Source organism: Drosophila santomea, unplaced genomic scaffold (genome assembly GCF_016746245.2).
Source record: "Drosophila santomea strain STO CAGO 1482 unplaced genomic scaffold, Prin_Dsan_1.1 Segkk85_quiver_pilon_scaf, whole genome shotgun sequence".
NCBI classification, from domain to species: Eukaryota; Metazoa; Arthropoda; class Insecta; order Diptera; family Drosophilidae; genus Drosophila; species Drosophila santomea.
This window is the reverse complement of record NW_025319021.1, coordinates 67761-88671: the sequence shown is the minus strand read 5'-3', so window position 1 is coordinate 88671 and position 20911 is coordinate 67761. Positions and strand designations below refer to the sequence as shown.

The 20911-nt window shown below is 41.5% G+C and overlaps 2 protein-coding genes across 2 annotated transcripts; both read left to right on the top strand.

Annotated features, from left to right (window-relative positions):
• Positions 1 to 1114: 1114 nt before the first annotated feature.
• LOC122756643 lies at positions 1115 to 3340 on the top strand. Its single transcript, XM_044006861.1, has 2 exons — positions 1115 to 1162; positions 2585 to 3340. Exons 1-2 carry the CDS (start codon positions 1115 to 1117, stop codon positions 3338 to 3340), a joined length of 804 nt encoding a protein of 267 aa, XP_043862796.1.
• Positions 3341 to 8516: 5176 nt separating this feature from the next.
• Positions 8517 to 20408, top strand: LOC122756642. Its single transcript, XM_044006860.1, has 5 exons — positions 8517 to 8608; positions 8660 to 8708; positions 9023 to 9325; positions 14002 to 17238; positions 20019 to 20408. The coding sequence occupies exons 1-5, from the start codon at positions 8517 to 8519 to the stop codon at positions 20406 to 20408; spliced, it is 4071 nt and encodes a 1356-aa protein (XP_043862795.1).
• Positions 20409 to 20911: the final 503 nt, after the last annotated feature.

Below are 20911 nucleotides of genomic sequence, written 5' to 3'. Positions count from 1 at the left end.
ATAAAGGCGGGCCACCATTCAAAAAATGTCCCTTAGTTAAAACATCAAGATCGGCAGGGTTTTCTGAAATTGAGACTAAAGGTCAAGAATTAGCTTAGTGGCAAAGAAGAGTTCTCAGGTCATCGAAGGTCAAAATGGAAGAGCCCACAGCACGATAAAAGTGATGCTTTGTTGTCTTCACTGCAGCTTACCACCAAATGAAAAGCCACTCGATATTCTCCACCAGCCAAAAATACAACATTGCTTTGGTGTGGTCGTCGCTAAGGAATAAACGCCTCAGTTCAAGAAACTCGTTCTTTGCGCCAACAATGTTGCGACGTCGGTTCAAGCTTGTCGTGGCATCCTTCTTGTGCATATAAATCGTTTTAGGCCGTGCCAGAAAGCTACTTTAGAAAGATCCTTAATAAGCTCAAAATGTATCGCCTTGGTTGCAAAGCAAATAAAAACACAGACGTAGCATTTTACAGGAGCCCTATAACGCGCCTCAAGATTGTAGAAAAATGGTCTACAAGTCGGTGACAGTCACTTTAAACGCATCAGATCCATTAAGACGCTATTTTGGCAGATCCGCCATTATGTGGTCAATTAGGCAATGTTCAAAAACAACTGACGCACTTGTTTACTGCCCTGTTTACGGTTTTTTTCCCCCCAATTGGCCAATATTGGGATCGAATTGTGCTAAGAAGAGCACGAGGAGGTAGTTGTAGGTTGCGCTTATGAGCGTGATCGTTTGGTAGGATGATTGGGTGGCGGCTATTGAACGAAGAGTTTTTCAACCAACCATCTACTCAAAGAACCCCAACTTGGGTAATGAAGGGTAACAGCGAGGGTACAGCGAACTCCAATGAAGAGTTCTTTAATCTACCATCTACTCGAAGAAGCCCAACTTGGTAAATGAAGTGTAACAGCAAGGCAAGTACTACAGGAACAGAGAAGTCCCACTTTGAATGTCGGCGATAGTAAGCCCAGGATGTCGAATGCGCTTGCAAAACTTATGGATATATCCAAACATACGCTGCAGAGCATATCAGTGTAGGTAGATTTTACAAGCAAGACCCTTCAAAGAAGTTCCAGTATTGGCTTCTCTGTAACTGTTGTTTGTGGCCAATCAGTTATGTGGCTACTCAGAAAGGGCGGTCCATGGGCCTACAAGGAGGACTCGGTAAGCTCGCTGGAAAGAGCTCCATGCAAAAAGATATCTCTCGCTTTGCTACAATCGCGTTGAATCTTGAAGGATTCTCCCAAGATAATACCTTCAAAAACGTTCAATTTACAGATTTCAGCTATAATCCGAGCTAGGAGTTCAGCTCCGCCAAGCTCAAGTTCTGGCACGGTTAGGGTTTTCAAAGGGGCAACTCGAGACTTTGAAAAAATTAAGTGGCTGCTGTAAAGAAAAATCTTGGACTGCCGTAAAGGTGGCCAAAAGGCAGATTTAAGTCCCATTCTAGTGTCTGAACCCAGGCTTTTAGATTTGGATTTGTAAAATGTGGTTTTTCGGCCCCATACAGTGATCCCTCGATAATAGAGACGAACATTTATTAAAAGCGAGCCACACATTAGTTTTATAAGCGGTCACGAGTTCCCTAATTTCGGCGAGAGCCATGCTGCCACTGCTTGCTTACCTTAATTACACTGCGAGAAAGAATTTGGAAATTAATTAATTTGAACTACAAATCAAATTATTATTAACTGGTGTTGGGTCAAAACCCAATTAGAATAATCTTGTATATTTGAATTTCGCGTTTTTTGAATGATGTTAACATAACAGCTGTTGCGCTAGGCTGCCAACTCGTACTAGCGAACAAGTGGCAGATAGGAATTAGAAAAAAGAGAGAATAGAACAAAGACAGATAAAAAATTGAAGTTGAAGATATAGCCACGAGGAGTTTAAGTGAGGAGACATAATCTAGAATTGTCATTAAAATTTAACTATTAAACTAGCACCATCCGACTTATCATTTATACTCAAGAAAAAGCTCTTGTTTTTACATTTTGGCGACCGTGACAGGACTTGTGCTACGTTTTAGTTAATTTGTGGTGATGATTGTGGTTACGTTCGCCCCCATTTTTACTTTGCTCTAAGTCTCGCACGCGCATTTACGACTTTTGCCCTGCCAAACTCTCGTACATTCGCGCATCGCGTTCGCTGCCGGTCTACCCAGCGTCCGCATAGGATTTTCGCTAGTGCATTTGCCCACAACTACATGCAGCGCAGGTGCCGGCTATACTCAAGGGTCTCCCGCCGCATCATTGGACATCGTTGGACATCCTCCAAGTGTCATCGCTATAGTTGGGGTTGCACTCTAGGCTTGGCGAGCGAAAAATTTCCACTACATCTCGTCGTCTCGCTCGCTCTCACAGACCTTGTCAAGCAAGGAATATCCAGATCGAAATTAAATAAAGTAAAAAAACATCTGCAAAAATGTCTTCGCTGGAGCAACTTAAAGCTCAACGAACGAGTGCTCGAAAAAACCTTACACGTATGAGCAAATCAGTGGAACCTGGTTTGAATTTATCTCCGTTGGAATTATCTTGCCGTTTGTCCATTTTGGAATCGTATTTTAAACTTGCTTTATCTACCCAGGAAGCCATAGAGCAGATGGAGCCAGCTGAGGCGCAGCGCAATACTCGCTTCGAAATAGAGGAACTGTTTATCCACGCCAAGGTTTGCGTTCAGGAGCAACTTGGACCAGACGCTAACAGCACCGGCATTCATGAATCTACGGTTAATTTTGGGCACACATCTGCAGTTAAGCTCCCGCGCTTATCATTGCCGACATTTGACGGCAAATACTGCGAGTACCAAAACTTTATCTTGTCGTTTAACCAAGTTATTGGCCACCAGCCATCCATGTCTAAGATCGAGAAGTTCAACCAGTTGTTAAACTGTCTTCGAGGACCAGCCCTTGAAACGGTTCGAGCTTTCCAGGTGACCGCAGACAACTACACAAAGGCTCTGGACCGCTTAAAGCAGCGCTATGACAACCCGACTCTCGTATTTTTGGATAACATATCGTCACTCTTCGCATTGCCAACTGTCGCTAAGTCAAATGGTCAGCAGTTGCGCAGCCTAATCGATAATGCATCCGCATTATACAACTCGTTGCGTTCGTTGAGCACCGAGCCACAGATTTGCGAGGCCATGCTCATCTCCATAGTTATGGGCAAAGTGGACCAGGAGACTAAGAGGAAGTGGAATGAGTCGCTGGACTACACTACGTTGCCTTCGTGGGACAAATGCGTTGGAGTCGTTGAACGTCATTGTCAATATTTGGAATCGGATAAGAAGCCTCCTGCTGAAGCCCCTATAAGTCAACCAGGTGGCCATAGGTCGCGCTAGTTACCGACCCATCGGTACCACGCCTACACTCTCCACCGAAACCCCCTCGATCGTTCCAAATTCACTAACAATGTTATTGAACCGGGAAACATTGTAGCTAGTAAGCGAATGTCGCAACTGCAGACACATCCGCTTAGAAGCTACATCAGCAAGAATACTATGTCAAGCATTGGACAGTTGGCCGGCTGCAAAATTATAATGTAAACAAACTGAGCTAGCTAAGATATATATAAGACAAAGACATTTTTCAGAACTCAGTCTCAATTCACTCTTTATACAACGTTGCTAACGAACGGACGTGTACTGTCCAGATATATTTTGTATAATTAAAAAATATAAATATCACAAACGAAATAAAGTGCTGTATTTACTGAAGAACACAAATGGAAATTTGACTAGAGAAGCGATACATCATCGACGTCACCTGGGCCACGATTGACTGAACCAAGAGGACTCCCACTCTGATGGTGACTGGCGCAGCCGGAAAACGGAATGAACTTACACAAGATTATATTTAAGATTATGCAGTGAGTAGAGTGCAGTGGAAAATAAATTAAAAGAAACATGTAGCAAATATACACAGCTTAAAACTATAAACCAGTGATCGGGTCAAAAAAAAAAAGGGCCTAAATATAACTAAAACATACAAACAAAAGCACACACACAAAACACATAAGCAAAATTAAACTATACACATATAAATAACCAACAGTATATGCCGCAAATATAAACAGTGACGTGGTGGCGAAGTCAAACGCTGACGACGAAACTACATTGTATGTATTTAATGGCAACAAAAAAAAGAAAAAAAAAAAGTACTGACAAAGAAAAATTCAGTTGCTATAGTCGAGTGGAGGATAGCAAAGATCAATCGCTGATATTGCTATACTTATACATTCGCTTCAACAAGACATCAAACGATGATGTCACTGTTGTTGTAAAATAGCTGCACAAAAGAATACCACACAATTTTAAACACATTAGTGCCGTAGTGAAAGAGTGAAGTGTAGTAATGATCAAACGCTGATACTTACTTACAAACTCACGACAACAGGGTATCAAACGCTGAGACTACTGTTGTTGTCACATAGCACGGCAAGAATAAATATATAAACTATTGGCAAGTACGTATTATGTATTCAAAAGTAGCAATATCTATCGCTGATATTAGACTACAAAGAATGCTGATTCGATCGCAATAGAAGTATACATACATACATGCATTCAAAGTTAATGTGGCACGATCACTGACATACAGAGCTATACTCACAAATTCAAAACTAAGAAAGTTTCTTTTAATTTACAAAAAACTGCTGCACAGCAAAAGATACATATATCTATAAACAAACATATACTAAAGTATCTTACATTACAGAGAGAACACCACAAACACTCACTAACATATACAGTATAAACAAAAAATTATTATTATTACACATATAACATTGTTAAAAACAACACAAAATATTGCACACAATTTGTAACGCACATCTATCTTATATAAATATTCTAAGAACACAATATTTGAAAGAAAAGAGAGTATTAGGATTCGACTTGGAAATAGCTTGCGTCTAGATGTCAAAGAAGATTGTAGAAAAAACTAGACAGGGACTAGGCTCAAGTAAATCCGCAGGCCCAACTACTAGAGCGAGTAGTCAGATTGTTGAACAGGTAGCAGGTAATATGGATTCTGGCAACGTTTCTCATTCGATCTCACCAACGGTGAGTGGAGTAAGCGCTATATCAACGACATTGAGCCCTAATGATATATTATCATTCATTAAGGAATTGCCAACGTTTGATGGCCAGCCGAGTCAGTTGGATAAATTCATCACTAATGTCGAGGAAATAATAATGCTTATTAGGGGCACAGATCAAACTCCCTATGGATTATTACTTCTTCGGGCTATAAGAAATAAAGTTATAGGAAAAGCAGATGAAAGTTTGACCCTAGCCGGTACCTCACTAGTGTGGGATGATATTAAAGAGGGACTCAAAAGATTGTATGGCAGTAAGAAGTCAGAAGCGATTCTCCTTAGGGAAATTCAATCACTCCCAGATAATCTGTCACTTGGTCAGCTATTCTCGACAATTACCAAAATTAGAGGACAGCTCGTATCATCGGCACAAGGAGGAAATCACGCGACCACTGTAATGGAAGCGAAGAAACAACTTTATAACGAGGTTGCTCTGAACTCATTCATGGTCGCTCTAAGAGAACCCCTTAGAACGATTATAAGACTAAAAAACCCTACAACTATAGAACAGGCCTACGAATGTTGTCAGATAGAACAAACCTTTTATTACCAAGGAAAGAGAGATAGAAGTTATGCAGAGCGAGGCAATCAAGGTAATCGTACGAATCCGTACAATAATCAAAATCAGAGACAGATTAACAATAGATTCAGTAGCGGACAGAAACAATATAATAATAATGGCAAAAATTTTGAACAGAGGAATAACCCTTTTAAGAGCAGCAACGTTCCCTCAGCTAGTTTGAATAATATAGAAACGGAACAAAGCGAGGTAGGAAATCAGACAATGACAAATTTTCAGGCAAGAGCCTCCCCAAACCAACCGGGTTCATAAATGGTCAAACACATGGGGCGGGTTTACCTTTCATACTATTACATACAAATGACCACACCCCATTAAGATTTTTGTTGGATACAGGTTCTACTAATTCTTTTGTTGATCCGTTACTTGTCCAACCTAAAAACATACAGGCTCTAAGTTCACCAATTACTATAAAAACGGCCTTAGACAAACATACAATAACAGAAAGAACGGCATGGAAGATGCCGCAAGAATTTAACAGGACAGGGATTATAAGCTTACTATTATTTAAATTTCACCCATTCTTTAATGGTCTTTTTGGTATGGACATATTATCACAGTTAGAGGCAAAAATTGATCTAAGTAAACGTAAACTGTTTACGACTGATGCAAATCTTGACATTATAATTATAAATAATACTACATCAAACATATTTACGATAGAGGGACATACTAAAACAATAATACCACTGCCGGTACAAACGAGACAGGGAGATATAATATGCAAAGCAGTAGCCATTGAAAAAGATTTAATTATATCAGACGGGATATATAGGGCCGAAAACGGCATCAGTAATTTCGAGGTGTCCAACTACGCAGATACTGATCGACTAGTATATGTCGAACAACCAATAGAATCAATACCCTATAAAGAAGAAGAAGTTATCGAATTACATACAATTACTTCTGATACATATACACTGCAGAATACTCCCGAAGAATCACAAAAGTTTAGATTCGAACATTTAAATCTAGAAGAAAAGAAAATAGAAGAAATAAGATTACACCTCGTTTTTCAATCCATAAAGTGTTAAGGGTACATGGACCTACATTTAAAACAAGCAGAGGCCAAAAGATACACAAGTCTAAAATCAGAAAAACTACAAAGAAACAAGAAGATAACTAAATGTCTCGGCCTTTTCTCTTTTTTTTAGATTCGTGCTAGTTTCGGCACAATTCATATCGATCCAAGATATTAATGAGTCCACTAATCCCATCGCCAAAATAGAACTAGGAGAATGCTTAATAATCCAAACTTATAAAAATATTAAACATATAATAGATCTACAGGAATATGAAAGCTGTGTAGAACAATTTAGTAGTACACTAAATTTGATACAGCAAGATGAAACGCTCATTGATGCAGCTTATATCCTAGAGGGTAAGATAGCCCAATTGCGGGAAAAGATAGAAATACTAACACCCTCGGGAAAACAAAAACGGGGTTTAGTGAACGGATTAGGAAGTATCGTAAAATCAATAACCGGTAATATGGACGCCAATGATGGCCAAGAGATAGAAGAAAAAATAGACACATTAAAAGAAAAAGAAAGAAACTTAACAAATGCGCTACTAGATCAAGAAGCATTTAACAATGAGATACAAATAAGATTCCAAGATGTAGCAAAAAGCATTAACCAAGAGCAAGCTATGATAAGTCGATTTTTAGAAACATCTCAAAATAAAATTTTTAAAGTACTATCGAAAGAACAGGACCAAATTAATAAATTACAATACATTAATAGAATAATATATAATATAGATCGGCTTGTAAATCATTTAAATGATCTATCAGAAAGTATAATAATGGCTAAAATAAAAATAATACCTAAGCTAATACTAGATCCAAAAGAGATCACAAAAATTGAAGAGATCATAAGAAAACAAAATATTACTATCAAATCAAAACAAGAGATATACAAATTAATTAAATTAAATACATATAATACACAAGATAAAATAATATTTGAAATTATGATACCTATATTCAAAAAACAAAATTATAAAATTGCTAGAATTATACCATTACCGCTCAACAAAACATTTTTTATAATAGCGCCTAAGTTTATAGCATATAATGATTATAAAATTGTACACCTTTCGAACAAATGCCAACAAACTGCCAACACATCCATTTGCGATATAGAAAACATTGAAACACGACCAACAAACGAATTATGTATCCAGAATTTACTAAAGAATAATCACAGTAATTGTGACATGCAGAATACTGGTATGGTCACAGATATATTTGAACCAGAAAAGGGATACATCTTCATCTTTAATGCGAAGGAAACTAAAGTAAAAACACCAGAAGGCAATGAGACCTGTATAAACGGATCGGCGATAATAACTTATGGAAATGCTACAGTAGAAATAAATGGACTGGACTATGATAACACTATAGAAAGTATATTAGAACATCCAGAGATAATTATGCCACCTACAAGAGGGATTTCAAGAAACAACACGGTGGAAACACTGACACTGCAAAGATTACATCTAGAAGCAATAGACATACATAAGAGGGTAATCATCGCAAGTAACACAACAACACAGCACACGTCCATCCTTTATATGATAGTGGCAGTACTATCCATAGCAACAATCATTGTCTGGAAAGCAAGAAGGCCTGTCACAATCTTTACACCAAATCCAGAACATCATGTACCCATGGTCGCGCTGGACATACCGTCACTATGGCCATCGCTTCAATCTGGGGGGGGAGGAGTTACCGACCCATCGGTACCACGCCTACACTCTCCACCGAAACCCCCTCGATCGTTCCAAATTCACTAACAATGTTATTGAACCGGGAAACATTGTAGCTAGTAAGCGAATGTCGCAACTGCAGACACATCCGCTTAGAAGCTACATCAGCAAGAATACTATGTCAAGCATTGGACAGTTGGCCGGCTGCAAAATTATAATGTAAACAAACTGAGCTAGCTAAGATATATATAAGACAAAGACATTTTTCAGAACTCAGTCTCAATTCACTCTTTATACAACGTTGCTAACGAACGGACGTGTACTGTCCAGATATATTTTGTATAATTAAAAAATATAAATATCACAAACGAAATAAAGTGCTGTATTTACTGAAGAACACAAATGGAAATTTGACTAGAGAAGCGATACATCATCGACGTCACCTGGGCCACGATTGACTGAACCAAGAGGACTCCCACTCTGATGGTGACTCGCTCGCAGAGGAATCAGGCAAGTCTGTCCTTCAATTGCACCACACAAACTTGTAACATCTGTTCACAGACAGACCACAAGACCTTTAGATGCCCAGAACTAATCAATCTCGCCCTAGATAATCGCCTCAATGCAATATAGCGCCACAAGCTATGCATTAATTGCCTTGGCAGGGGTCATCTTGTAGCCAACTGCCCGTCGACGCGGAGGTGCCACTCATGTGCACTACCGCATCACTCGCTGCTTCATCGGCCATCGCCAGAATCGGCCGCATCTCCCTTGCCACTCCCTCAAGCGGAGCCTGTACAAGTTTCGGACGCAGTCGCGCATACTCACACGGAGTCTCGTTCCGACTGTGTCATTCTGGCCACGGCACTGATTCTGGTCAAGGATGCATCTGGAAGCTACAAAATAGGAAGAGCGCTTCTGGATTCATGTTCTCAGGTTTTTTTTTTTTTTTTTTTTTTTTTCCTTTTTTATTATTTATTGAATCTTCCCTTTGTGTTAAGAGACTAACAATAAGTGTTCAAATCTTAATCTAACTTAATTAACTTTCACTTAGTGATAGTTTTTTCATTAATGCCCTAATAAGTTTATTGCTGGGCTGGGAGGTCGTTGCGGTGCAGCCGGCTTTGACTGCATACTCGGATTAGTTTTCTTGCGAGGGGATTTGTATGGGTGGTCAGCTTTTCGTTATACTTCGTTTTTTTCTCAGCTATTACTTCGATTACTAATTTGATTTTTAGGTCTCTGTGTATGTTTTCGTTCCGAAGGTACCACGGCGCTCCAGTGATAATTCTCAGAATTCTTGACTGTGCTCGCTGAATAATGTCTATGTTACTTCTGGATGCGTTGCCCCACAGCTCGGAGCCATAAGTCCAGATAGGTTTTAAGACGGAGTTGTATAGAAGAGCTTTGAACTCCAGACTAAGTGGAGAGCGAGCATTTATGAGCCAGTGGAGGTTCCTTGCTTTAAGTTTAAGATGTATCGATTTGGCTTCTATATGTTTGCGCCAAGTGAGCCGCCTGTCCAGATGAACACCCAGATATGTTACCTCGTCGGCTTGTGGAATGCATATGTTATTCAAGACCAGTGGTGGGCATGTTTGTTTGTTTAAGGTAAAGGTAACCTGCTTGCATTTTTGAACATTTATTGAAATTCTCCAGTCGGCAAGCCATCGTTCTACAGATGTTAAGTGTCGGGATAGGAGTGCCGTGGCTTTTATTGGGCATTTGGAGCGACTGAGTATCGCGGTATCATCAGCGAACGTGGAGGTTGTTAGATTGTAGTCTATGGGGAAATCCGCCGTATACAGGGTGTATAAGATTGGACCCAGTACACTGCCTTGCGGCACTCCAGCTTCGATTGCGCAATCGCGTGAAGTGCTTGTATCGCATCTTATTGCAAACACTCTGTTATATAGGTATGACTTCAGTAGCGTATGTGTGTTTTGGGGCAACAGCTTGATTATTTTAAACAAAAGTCCATCGAGCCAAATGCCTGCGCGACGTCTAGAAAAATGGCTGTGCAGTATTCTCGATGTTCAAAAGCAGTACGAATTTCTGACGTGATTCGATTGACCTGTTCGATGGTTCCATGTTTTTCTCTAAAGCCAAATTGATGTGTTGGAAGTGTGTTGTTTATTCTAAGATGAGGGCTAATCCGAAGGAGTAGCATTTTTTCAAACAGCTTTGAAAGACATGTTAGTAAGCTTATCGGTCTATATGATGATGGCTGCGTTTTATCTTTTCCTGGCTTTGGAATCATTACTATGGTCGACTTTTTCCATTTTTGAGGGAAGTATCCAAGCTTGGCGATTGCGTTGAACAACAGGCAGATGTGAAGAATAGCACACTTTGGGAGTTCAATGAGCATTCTTGGAGTTATTAGGTCGTAGCCAGGCGATTTTCTTGGGTTCAGTTGCTCTTTGATAACCTTTGCTAGTTCACATGGTCGGAATTCAAAGGGTTCTTGAGGATCTAGATTGGCTGCTATTAAAGGAGGGAGAATAAATGTGTTGGTAGAGGGATTTGGTCGGAATACATTTTGTAGATGGTCAGCGAAAGCACTGGCTCTTTCTTCATCACTTCGAAACCAGGTGCCAGAGGGACTTCGTAGTGGCATAATTGGCGCTATTGGAGTCTTTAGGTTTCTGTGAGCTCTCCAAAGAGGGTACTTAGTGCTGGTGGGAGAGAGTTGCTCGATATATGAACGTTGGCTGTTTTTTTCCTCTTGTTTGAGAGCATTGGTAAGCCTGCGTGTGGCTATCTTAAGCATGTGCTTTGTAATTGGTGATCTATTAGACTGCCAATCCCTTCGTAGGCGTCGTTTATCTAATACCAGCCGCTCGATTTCGCGATTAGTTTTGATGTAGTTTGGTTTTGCATACGTCACTGGCGGGGTTGAAGCCTTTGCAGCCGAAACTAAAATGTTTCCAAGAGTTTCCGTTGACTTGTCTATATCCTCCTTTGTAGATAATGCCGTCGTTAGTTCTATGTGTGAACAGACATACTTTTGATACCTTGGCCAGTTTGTTCTAAAATTTGTGAGTCTATACGGTGGGTCGACGATGTGGGGGCGAGTTAGCATATTTAGAAAAACAGGTGAGTGATCTGATGATAAATCTGCTAGTGCTTCGGCGGTGACCATGTTGCGGGGGACATGTTTAGTAATTGCAAAATCGATCAGGTCTGGGATTTTTCTTGGGTCTGCTGGCCAGTATGTAGGCTTACCCGGGGATACATAGTCTAGCTTGTTTTCTGGCTTCGTAAGCGCATTGTACAATTGCTTACCCTTTGGCGTCACAAGTCGAGATCCCCAATGGGTGTGCTTGGCGTTATAGTCACCCGCTGCGATGAACCTGTCACCTAGTGTGTTAAAGAATTCCATGAATTGATCCTCAGAGATTGGAAAGCGCGGTGGGCAGTAGACTGCGGCTAGAGTCGTTGAACCATTGTTGAGTTGTAAGGCTATGGACGTAGATTGTAAGTAGTTTTTGTCAAAATTGTTTAAGTGGTGGTGTTTTATGCGATTTCTGATGAGTATTCCAGTGCCTCCATGAGCTTTACCATCTGGATGATTTGTACCATAGAACAAGTATCCTGGTATATGAAAATTGTTTTTATTTGTGAGGTGCGTTTCTGATAGTAGCATTACGTCGATGTTTTTTTCGTAAATGAACTGTGTGAGCTCTTGTGTATGCCGTGAAACGCCATTTGCGTTCCACAGAGATATCCGTAGGGAAGCCATTATGGGGATTTTGAAGATACAAGAAGTTGAATCAGGATATTTTGGTTTTTCATGAGCTCTTGCAAAGTATTTTGCATGAACGTCATAAAGTCTTTCATGCTTTGCTGTAGGGATAGCATCATAGCTTCGATGCCACTTTGTTGTGTTTGTTGGATGTTTGTCGGTGTATGTTCGGAATGAGCAGTTCTTGTCGGTGGGGCGGGCACTTCTAGTCCGGATTTTAGGGCGCTAGCGAAAGAAATTGTTGGAGTAGTGCTTGGGACAGTTAGGGGTGGTTGAAAAATCGGTTGCGGAGAGTAGAAATTGACTTTGTTGTATGTATGTGCTGTGGCAATACGTTTGTTTAGGCGGCTCTTCAATTCTTTGTACACCACACAGCCTCTGTAGTTTGCATTATGTTTTTCCCCGCAGTTACTGCATTTCTTCACAGACTTATCGTCCTTGTTTTTGGGGCAGTTTGCGGTAGTATGAGGTTCGCTACAGACAACACATACGGACTTAAGGGTGCAGTATGCCTTTGTGTGGCCGTATTCTTGGCAATTAGTACATTGAACTGGATTGATACGTTTGTGCGGCTCCTCCACGGTGATCCTCCGATGTAGCAAGTACTGTAAATTGTATATTGGGTGCACTTCGTTTTTCTTTAGTGCCTGGAGCTCTGGTTCGAGTTCTATTTTGAATAGTGGCTGCGGAACTTTGTCTTTGTTTAAAATATTAATAGCTGTCTTTGCAGAAAAGTTTTTGGCCTTCAGAGCCTCAATTATCTCAGCTGGTGTCACTGTTGCTTCAATGCCCTTAAGTACTACCTGTAGCCCTTTGCAACTTTTTAATTGGTATGTGTAGTAGTTTTTACCAGCATCATTTAGGTATTTAGTCACTATACGGTGGTCTGCTTCTGTTTGGATCTGTAGTTTTATTTCATGAATATTTCCTTTTTTAAGTGGGATAATGTGGAATTTGCTGTCACCAATCAAAGCAACGAGTTTATTTACAAGTGCATTTGTACTTTGTTCTCGTATGAAAATTGGTGGAGGCCTGGTCTTTTTTGGTTCCCCTACCGTTTTTTCGTTGGGTTGTTCGGTCGCAGAATCAGCCAAGATAGCATATCGGTTTGAATTATTTACTGCAGAGTTTTCATTGCCGTTGCTGGTTCGATTGATTTTGGGTTGATTACCTGCCTTATTGTTTTGAGGGCTGAGCTTTCTCTTGATTTGGATGTAGCGATCCATGCCAGTCTGCACAGTCGAAATCGACTTCTGCTTTTGTTTTGATTCTTCTTTGCGTGCATTATTGTTGTTGCAAACGGTCAGTGCTGCTGAATTATTTACAGCTGGCACAGCGATAATTAGTTGGGCCGCTGACGAAGTTGTTGTTGTGGTAGCAGTGACAGTTGCCAGTGAGGTCACTGCACTCGTTATTGCAGTGTTACAGTTACCCGGGACGGTCGTTTGGCGCTGCGAGAGGAGCGGGGTAGGAGAGGCGGTCTCTTCGCTCCACGACTTGTGAGCCGAAGCAGGCAGAGAGGGAGAGCAAGAACGCGGTCTGTCGTTCTCTGAGGGCAAAAGTTTCGAGTTAGTTGAAGGTGAGGGTGCTCGATCACCGATTTGCGGTGAGACGAAAGAAAAGTATGCATTGTTGCGTTGTAAAGAGAGCCGGCGCTCGTCTTGTTCACATTGTCGCTGAGAACGTATGTCGTTTTGATTCATTGTTCTAAGTCCACATATAACAATTACCAGAACAATATGGAATAATTATTTATTTTAGTAAATAATTACTATAGTCAATAATTGTTAGTTGTGCAAACTGCACTTTACACTTCGTGTTTAACTTTCACTATACTGTTGTAGTTTTTAGAACTTGCTATTCTCAGGTGAATTTCATATCCGAGGAGTTTGCTCAAAGACTTCGACTGCCACGGAGCAAGCTCAACCTCGAGATTCGTAGCATTGGTGAGACACAAACGCGAATTAAACACCATGCAACCACCAATATCAAGTCGAGGCACAATGGATTCGAGTTGCTCCTTGATTTTTGCGTGACATCCCACATTGCCTATCATCCAGAATCGGAAATTGACATTTCTGCGTGGAACTTTCCGCAGCACTCATCTCTTGCTGACGAGAGCTTTAACAAGTCTCGTCGGATCGATCTGCTTTTGGGGACGGAAACCTTCTTCGATATATTGGCAGTCGGCCAAGTTAAATTAGGAAAGGATCTGCCCGTACTACAAAAAACACTACTTGGATGGATAGTGTCTGGTCGATGTCGAGCTCATCCCAGAACACTCCATCAGTACTCATCTATCGCATTAAAAGAAATTGACCAAAAAATGGAACGGCTATGGCGCATCGATCATGTGGAGCCTCCTGAGATCACACTTACGCCAGAGCAGCGAAACTGTGAGGAGTTCTACACCAAAACGGTACGACGTAATTCAGATGGTCGATTGGAAGTACGACTTCCATTTAAAGATGAACCTACCGTTCTCGGAGCCTCATTCGACATTGCCAAAAGGAGATTCCTCTCCCTCGAACGCAGCCTATGCAAAAGGCCTGAGGTAGGGGCCAAATATGTTGAATTTATGCAGGAGTTTCAAAATCTGGGACACATGAGTCCCGTGAGCCATCCACAGTTAAACACTCCGCATTATTATATTCCGCACCACTGCGTGCTAAAGCCTAATAGCACATCAACAAAGCTCAGAGTGGTTTTCGACGCATCCTGCAAGACGACGTCCCAGAAATCGCTCAACGACATTCTGATGGTCGGGCCGACCATTCAGCCAGATCTTTATACACTACTCCTGCGTTTTCGGATACATCGCTATGCCATCACTGCTGATGTGGTCAAGATGTTCCGCCAAGTCAACATGTTTGCCGAGGATCGCAGATTCCAATACATTCTTTGGAGAGCGTCGCCATCGCAACCATTGAGCACCTTCGAATTGAATACTGTAACTTATGGCACAGCGGCTGCACCGTATCTAGCCATACGCAGTTTGTCATATCTAGCCGACAAATTCATGGACAAATTGGAGATTGGAGCTAAAGCCATCAAATCGTCTTTCTATGTGGATGACTTCCTAGGTGGAGCGGATACGGTAGAGGAGCTACATCAAATCAAAAGGGAAGTTACAGCGATTCTACAGGATGGCCAATTAGAACTCGCAAAATGGCATTCAAATCACTGCAAGTTTGTCGATGACGCTACAGTCAAACATTTGCAGTTGGACGACGAAATGCTAACCAGCACGCTTGGCCTAAAATGGGACCAAGTACGGGACACACTGTGTGGAGCACATTTGTTAGCACAGCTCTACAAAAAAATCATTAGAATCTTCGCTGACAGAAAGCCGACTTCGTTCTTATGGTGCGATTCTCAAATTGTTCTACATTGGAATCGCCAACACTCGGCCACCTTATCAACCTTTGTCGGCAATCGAATTGCCGAAATTCAAGAACTCACGTCAGATTGCCACTGGAAACATGTTCCTACTCACTGCAACCCAGCTGATATCTTGTCCAGGGGCTGCACTATCACCGAGTTGGAACAATCGATATGGTTCGAGGGACCTGAGTTCCTAGGCCAAGATCATCAACATTGGCCAAAGGACAGTCGAGACAACAGTGACATTGATATGGAAACTGTCCAACTGGAGAAGAGAAAATCAGCCTTTGCCGTACACACGACTAGTAATCAACTACTTGAAGGAATCTACAAGATCAGTTCGCATCATCGCTGCCTACTAGTTATCGCTTGGGTGTACAGATTTACTCAGCGCTGCCGTAAACTAACGCCATTCCAATCACCTTCGCCGACGCCAGCAGAACTGATGCGGGAGCTACATTGCATCGTCTGGAATATTCAAACTATTCACTTCGCTCAAGAGATGTCCTCGGTCCTGAAGGGCCATCCGATTCGCACTAACCTTAAAAATCTTAGTCTCTTCCTCCAGGTTACAGATGGCTTCCAAATGCTAAAGGTCGGAGGGCGCCTGGAGCTAGCAGACTACCCAAAAACCCAAAAGCATCCTGTGCTGCTCCCAGCTAAGGATCCATTTGTGTCACAGTTCGCTCGCCATCTTCATCTACAGAACTATCACGCCGGGCCATGGACGCTCGTCGCTTTAATTAGAAAACAGTTCTGGATAGTGAATGCAAGGGACTTGGCGCGACAAGTCGTTCGCTCATGTATACATTGTCGCCGCTATCGACCAACTCTCGAAAGGCAGCTAATGGGCCAACTGCCTAAAGAGCGGATCACACCATCTAGACCATTTTCAAGATGTGGAATAGACTTTTGCGGACCAATCAACGTCTATTTGCGCATCCGGGGTAAGCCGCCTACCAAGGCCTACCTAGCCGTCTTCGTTTGCTTTGCCACGAAGGCGATACATGTCGAAGTGGTATCGGATCTCACGACGGATAGCTTCATTGCATCACTAAAGCGTTTTATTGCCCGACGCGGACTTCCCTCGGACATATTCTGTGACAACGCTACAAATTTCGTAGGAGCTAACAACAAGCTCGAATCGTTGAAGCAGTTTCTGTTTAAAGACGAAACAACAAGAACAATCCACTATTTCTGTCGCTCAGAGTTCATTAACTTCCACTTTATTCCACCCAGGGCTCCACACTTCGGGGGCATATGGGAAGCTGCAGTAAAAAGTGTCAAGGGACTACTCAATCGCACTCTTCGAGACACCAGGTTAACCTTCGAGGAGTTAGCCACTGCAGCTGCTGACGTCGAGGCGATCCTGAACTCTCGCCCGTTAACGCCGCTCTCATCAGACCCAAACGACCTGGCCGCTCTCACGCCTGGCCACTTCTTAGTGGGTGACGCACTCCGAGCACTACCGGAACTTCCACCAATCGACGACAACCTGGACAAGTTGGATCGATGGAAAAGGGTCAGCGCACTCAAACATCACATCTGGAGTCGCTGGAGCCACGAGTACATCAACGAGCTCCAAGTTCGCACAACCTGGACGAAGACTTCACCAAATTTGGCTGTCAACGACATGGTCATCGTTCACGAGGATAATCTTCCCCCACAACGGTGGCTTCTTGGGCGCATAGTCAGCACGATTGCAGGAGCGGACAACATCGTGCGTGTAGCCGACGTACGCACTGCCAAGGGAATCATCCGCCGCCCTATACGGAAACTCGCCTTATTACCTGTCTCTTGAAAGTCAATCGCATACTTTCAAGGGGGCCGGTATGTTGGGTCAAAACCCAATTAGAATAATCTTGTATATTTGAATTTCGCGTTTTTTGGATGATGTTAACATAACAGCTGTTGCGCTAGGCTGCCAACTCGTACTAGCGAACAAGTGGCAGATAGGAATTAGAAAAAAGAGAGAATAGAACAAAGACAGATAAAAAATTGAAGTTGAAGATATAGCCACGAGGAGTTTAAGTGAGGAGACATAATCTAGAATTGTCATTAAAATTTAACTATTAAACTAGCACCATCCGACTTATCATTTATACTCAAGAAAAAGCTCTTGTTTTTACAACTGGAAAAAAGGGAATCATTAAAAGGAAATGAAATGGAATGGAATTGAACAAAACAAAAAAATTCGTAAATTAAATTCATTTTGTAACTTTAAAAGTTTTGCAAGTTAAGAAATTATATCATAAAAATTATTCAGCCGTCTCGTTAAAATTTTATTAATAATTAAGCAGTCATGAACTAATACGCTTTTAAGTTTAAGAGAAAGGTTTAAAAGATTTAGCTTGCTACATGTTGTGAACACTATTTGTTTAAATTAACCAATGGCGATCTTAAGTCGCATTCGTCTACAGCCATCGCTCGGGAGGTCGATCTTTCGCCGCTGGAAAAAAATAATGTGAGTAACAACAAACTAAGAATATAATTATTGTCTAGTATTTTGCCAAACATTTTAATTTAAACAAAAGTCATTACACAACGCCTATATTTGCCAATTAGCCGCTAAAATAAATTGATAATTAAGATCAAGATGAATTTAGTTAAATCTACTTAAAACTGAACCAAACAAAACCGACTTATCTTCGTTAAAAGAATAAATATTTTGGAATTTAAAAATAAAACCAAGTACACGATGAACATTGTAATAAAAGTTTAGGGAATTTATAAAGAAAGAAAAATTAAAAAAGATTTAATCATGCCAACCGAAATTAAAATATTAATTAAAACTATTAATTAACCTAAGAGACACCCAATGAACGTATATATATATTTATAACTAAAACGTAATGATACCGTTACTGTAATCCTTATTTAGCAGATCTCAGGAACTACAGAAGCTAGAAAGTTGAGATTAAACATACAGACTCCAGAGACATAGAAGCAGCGCAAGTTTTTCGATTCAGGTTGCCACGCCCACTCTAACGCCCACAAACCGCCCAAAACTGCCACGCCCACACTTTTGAAAAATGTTTTAATATTTTTTCATTTTTTTATTTGTCTTGTAAGTTTCTATCGATTTGCATAGGTTGGGCGGGTCTCCGATGACGTAATAACACCGACGTCCCATTACCAAATTTTCCTCCTCTTTTCTTTCTCTTACCGTCTCTTTTGGAATTTGTTTACGTTCCTCTATCTGATATCCGATATCTTTTCGTATGCCGTCGCAGCACGCTCAATTCTTGATTAATAAATAATAAGCCAATGCCAGATCAGACTGAGCAAGACCTCCACCCCCAACGTCGACGAGCTAGAGCCGGACCCTATAGCGTGCCCCGCAAAGTCAGATCTTGGTCGAAACAGTGCTTTACAAACGTTGCACGTTACAGTAATGATTATTATTATTTTATTAATAAAGTTGCGCCCCAACGTGTTGGCCTTAGTAAGTACTGTCTTTACTCATTAAGACTCATTGGTAAATAAATTTCAAAGGTGGATAATCTTTATCATCTTCCTTCTACACTCTATAAACAATAATTGTATATTTCACCGTGTAAACCGTGGAGTTTCTGGAACTCATATGGAATCATATAGAGCTTCAGGCGGTATTGTAATACAAGTATTTCATTTTGAAGTTGGGTAATAATAGTAATTCATTTATTTAAAGAGATTCAAGACTGATTAAGACAGAAGATTCATTGAAGACTCATTAAAGACTGATTTGTGCTTGGTCTTGAAGAGTCCAAGCTAGCCAAATGCAATCCGTCTGCGCCGGCAGAGATCGAATCGGCAGAGACGTTGCTTTGTTCTTATGTACTTAACTTTGGCAGCGAGAGCGCCGCTGTCTAAGAGAGTCATGTGCACATAAAGATCGAGCAGTCGCGCATGCTAATTATGCAGACTCTGCACTTCTGGTCTGAATAGCATTCTTGTGTGGTCAGATTACTGAGCACTCAAGATATGCTTGGGAATTGAAAAGTCTTACATAAACATTGTTGAAAAAGTGCTACAATGTGATTGTTCCCAAGGTTCTAATTTGATACAGTGCTTATTCGATATGTATGCACATTAGGGATAACACTGCTCAACACCAGCTACAAGATCTTAGCTACAATTGAGCCAACAATCCGAGACGAACAGGCAGGCTTCAGACCACACAGGAGTTGCGAAGACCAGGCAAATACACTACGCATAATAACCGAGCAAGCTGTGGAATGGAGAGCCCCGCTTTACCTCCTGTTCATCGACTTCAAGAAGGCATTCGACTCAGTTGAAAGAGCAGCAATATGGCGAGCACTTGCAAGAAAAGGAGTACCTGCAAATCTCATCGCCATCATCAAATCGATGTATGACGATGCCAACCTGGCGGTACTGCACAATGGAAACACTAGTGCACCTTTCCAGACAAACACCGGAATTCGGCAAGGATGCCCGCTGTCACCACTCCTCTTCAACATCGTAGTCGACGAGTTAATGAGCGAAGTATGCTCTTCCTAGCGCGGAATTACGTGGAACCTCACCAGACACCTCGAGGACATGGACTACGCAGACGACATCTGTCTCATATCGCACAGACTCGACGACATACAGAGGAAAAGTGACGACCTCGTCAGGATAGCCAGCAGCGTAGGGCTCGAGATAAACATAGCGAAAACAAAAGCTATGCGCTTCAACCACTCCAGCCAAGGAAACATCAACATAAATGGGAACCCAATCGAGTTCATTACCAGTTTTCCATACCTTGGCACCATCATATCCAACAGTGGTGGAGTGGATGATGATGTCGTCTTGGCAAAGCCCGCTCAGCATTTGGGAGATTATACCGCATATGGAGAGACCGACCAATCAGCCGACGAACAAAGCTCAGGATCTACAATGCGTGTGTGAAATCCATACTGCTATACGGAAGTGAGACATGGCTCGCCACGAAGAAAATAACGCAGAAGCTACAGGCTTTCAGCAACAAATGCCTGAGAGTCATATGTGGGGTATTCTGGCCAAACAGAATAGCCAACACAGAACTGTGGCGCGTTACAGACGAGTCCCCGATTCACATACAAATAAGGAAGAAAAAATGGTTGTGGATAGGGCACGCTCTCAGAAGAAAGCCGAGTAGCATAGACTGGCACTAGACTGAAACCCCCTACGAAGCAAGCGAGTAGGAAGGCCAAGAGCAACCTGGAGAAGAACCGCTCACCAAGAACTAACCCAAATAAACACCACATGGGCAAGTGCAAACCAGACAGCTCAAAATAGAGTTAGATGGAAAGCTCTCGTAGAAGCCCTAAGTTCCCGAGAGGAATAGAAGGAAAAAAAATTTCCCATTACATCTTCCTCCTTTTGGAAAATAACGTAATTTTATTAAGTAATTTTATAATTACATTTATTTT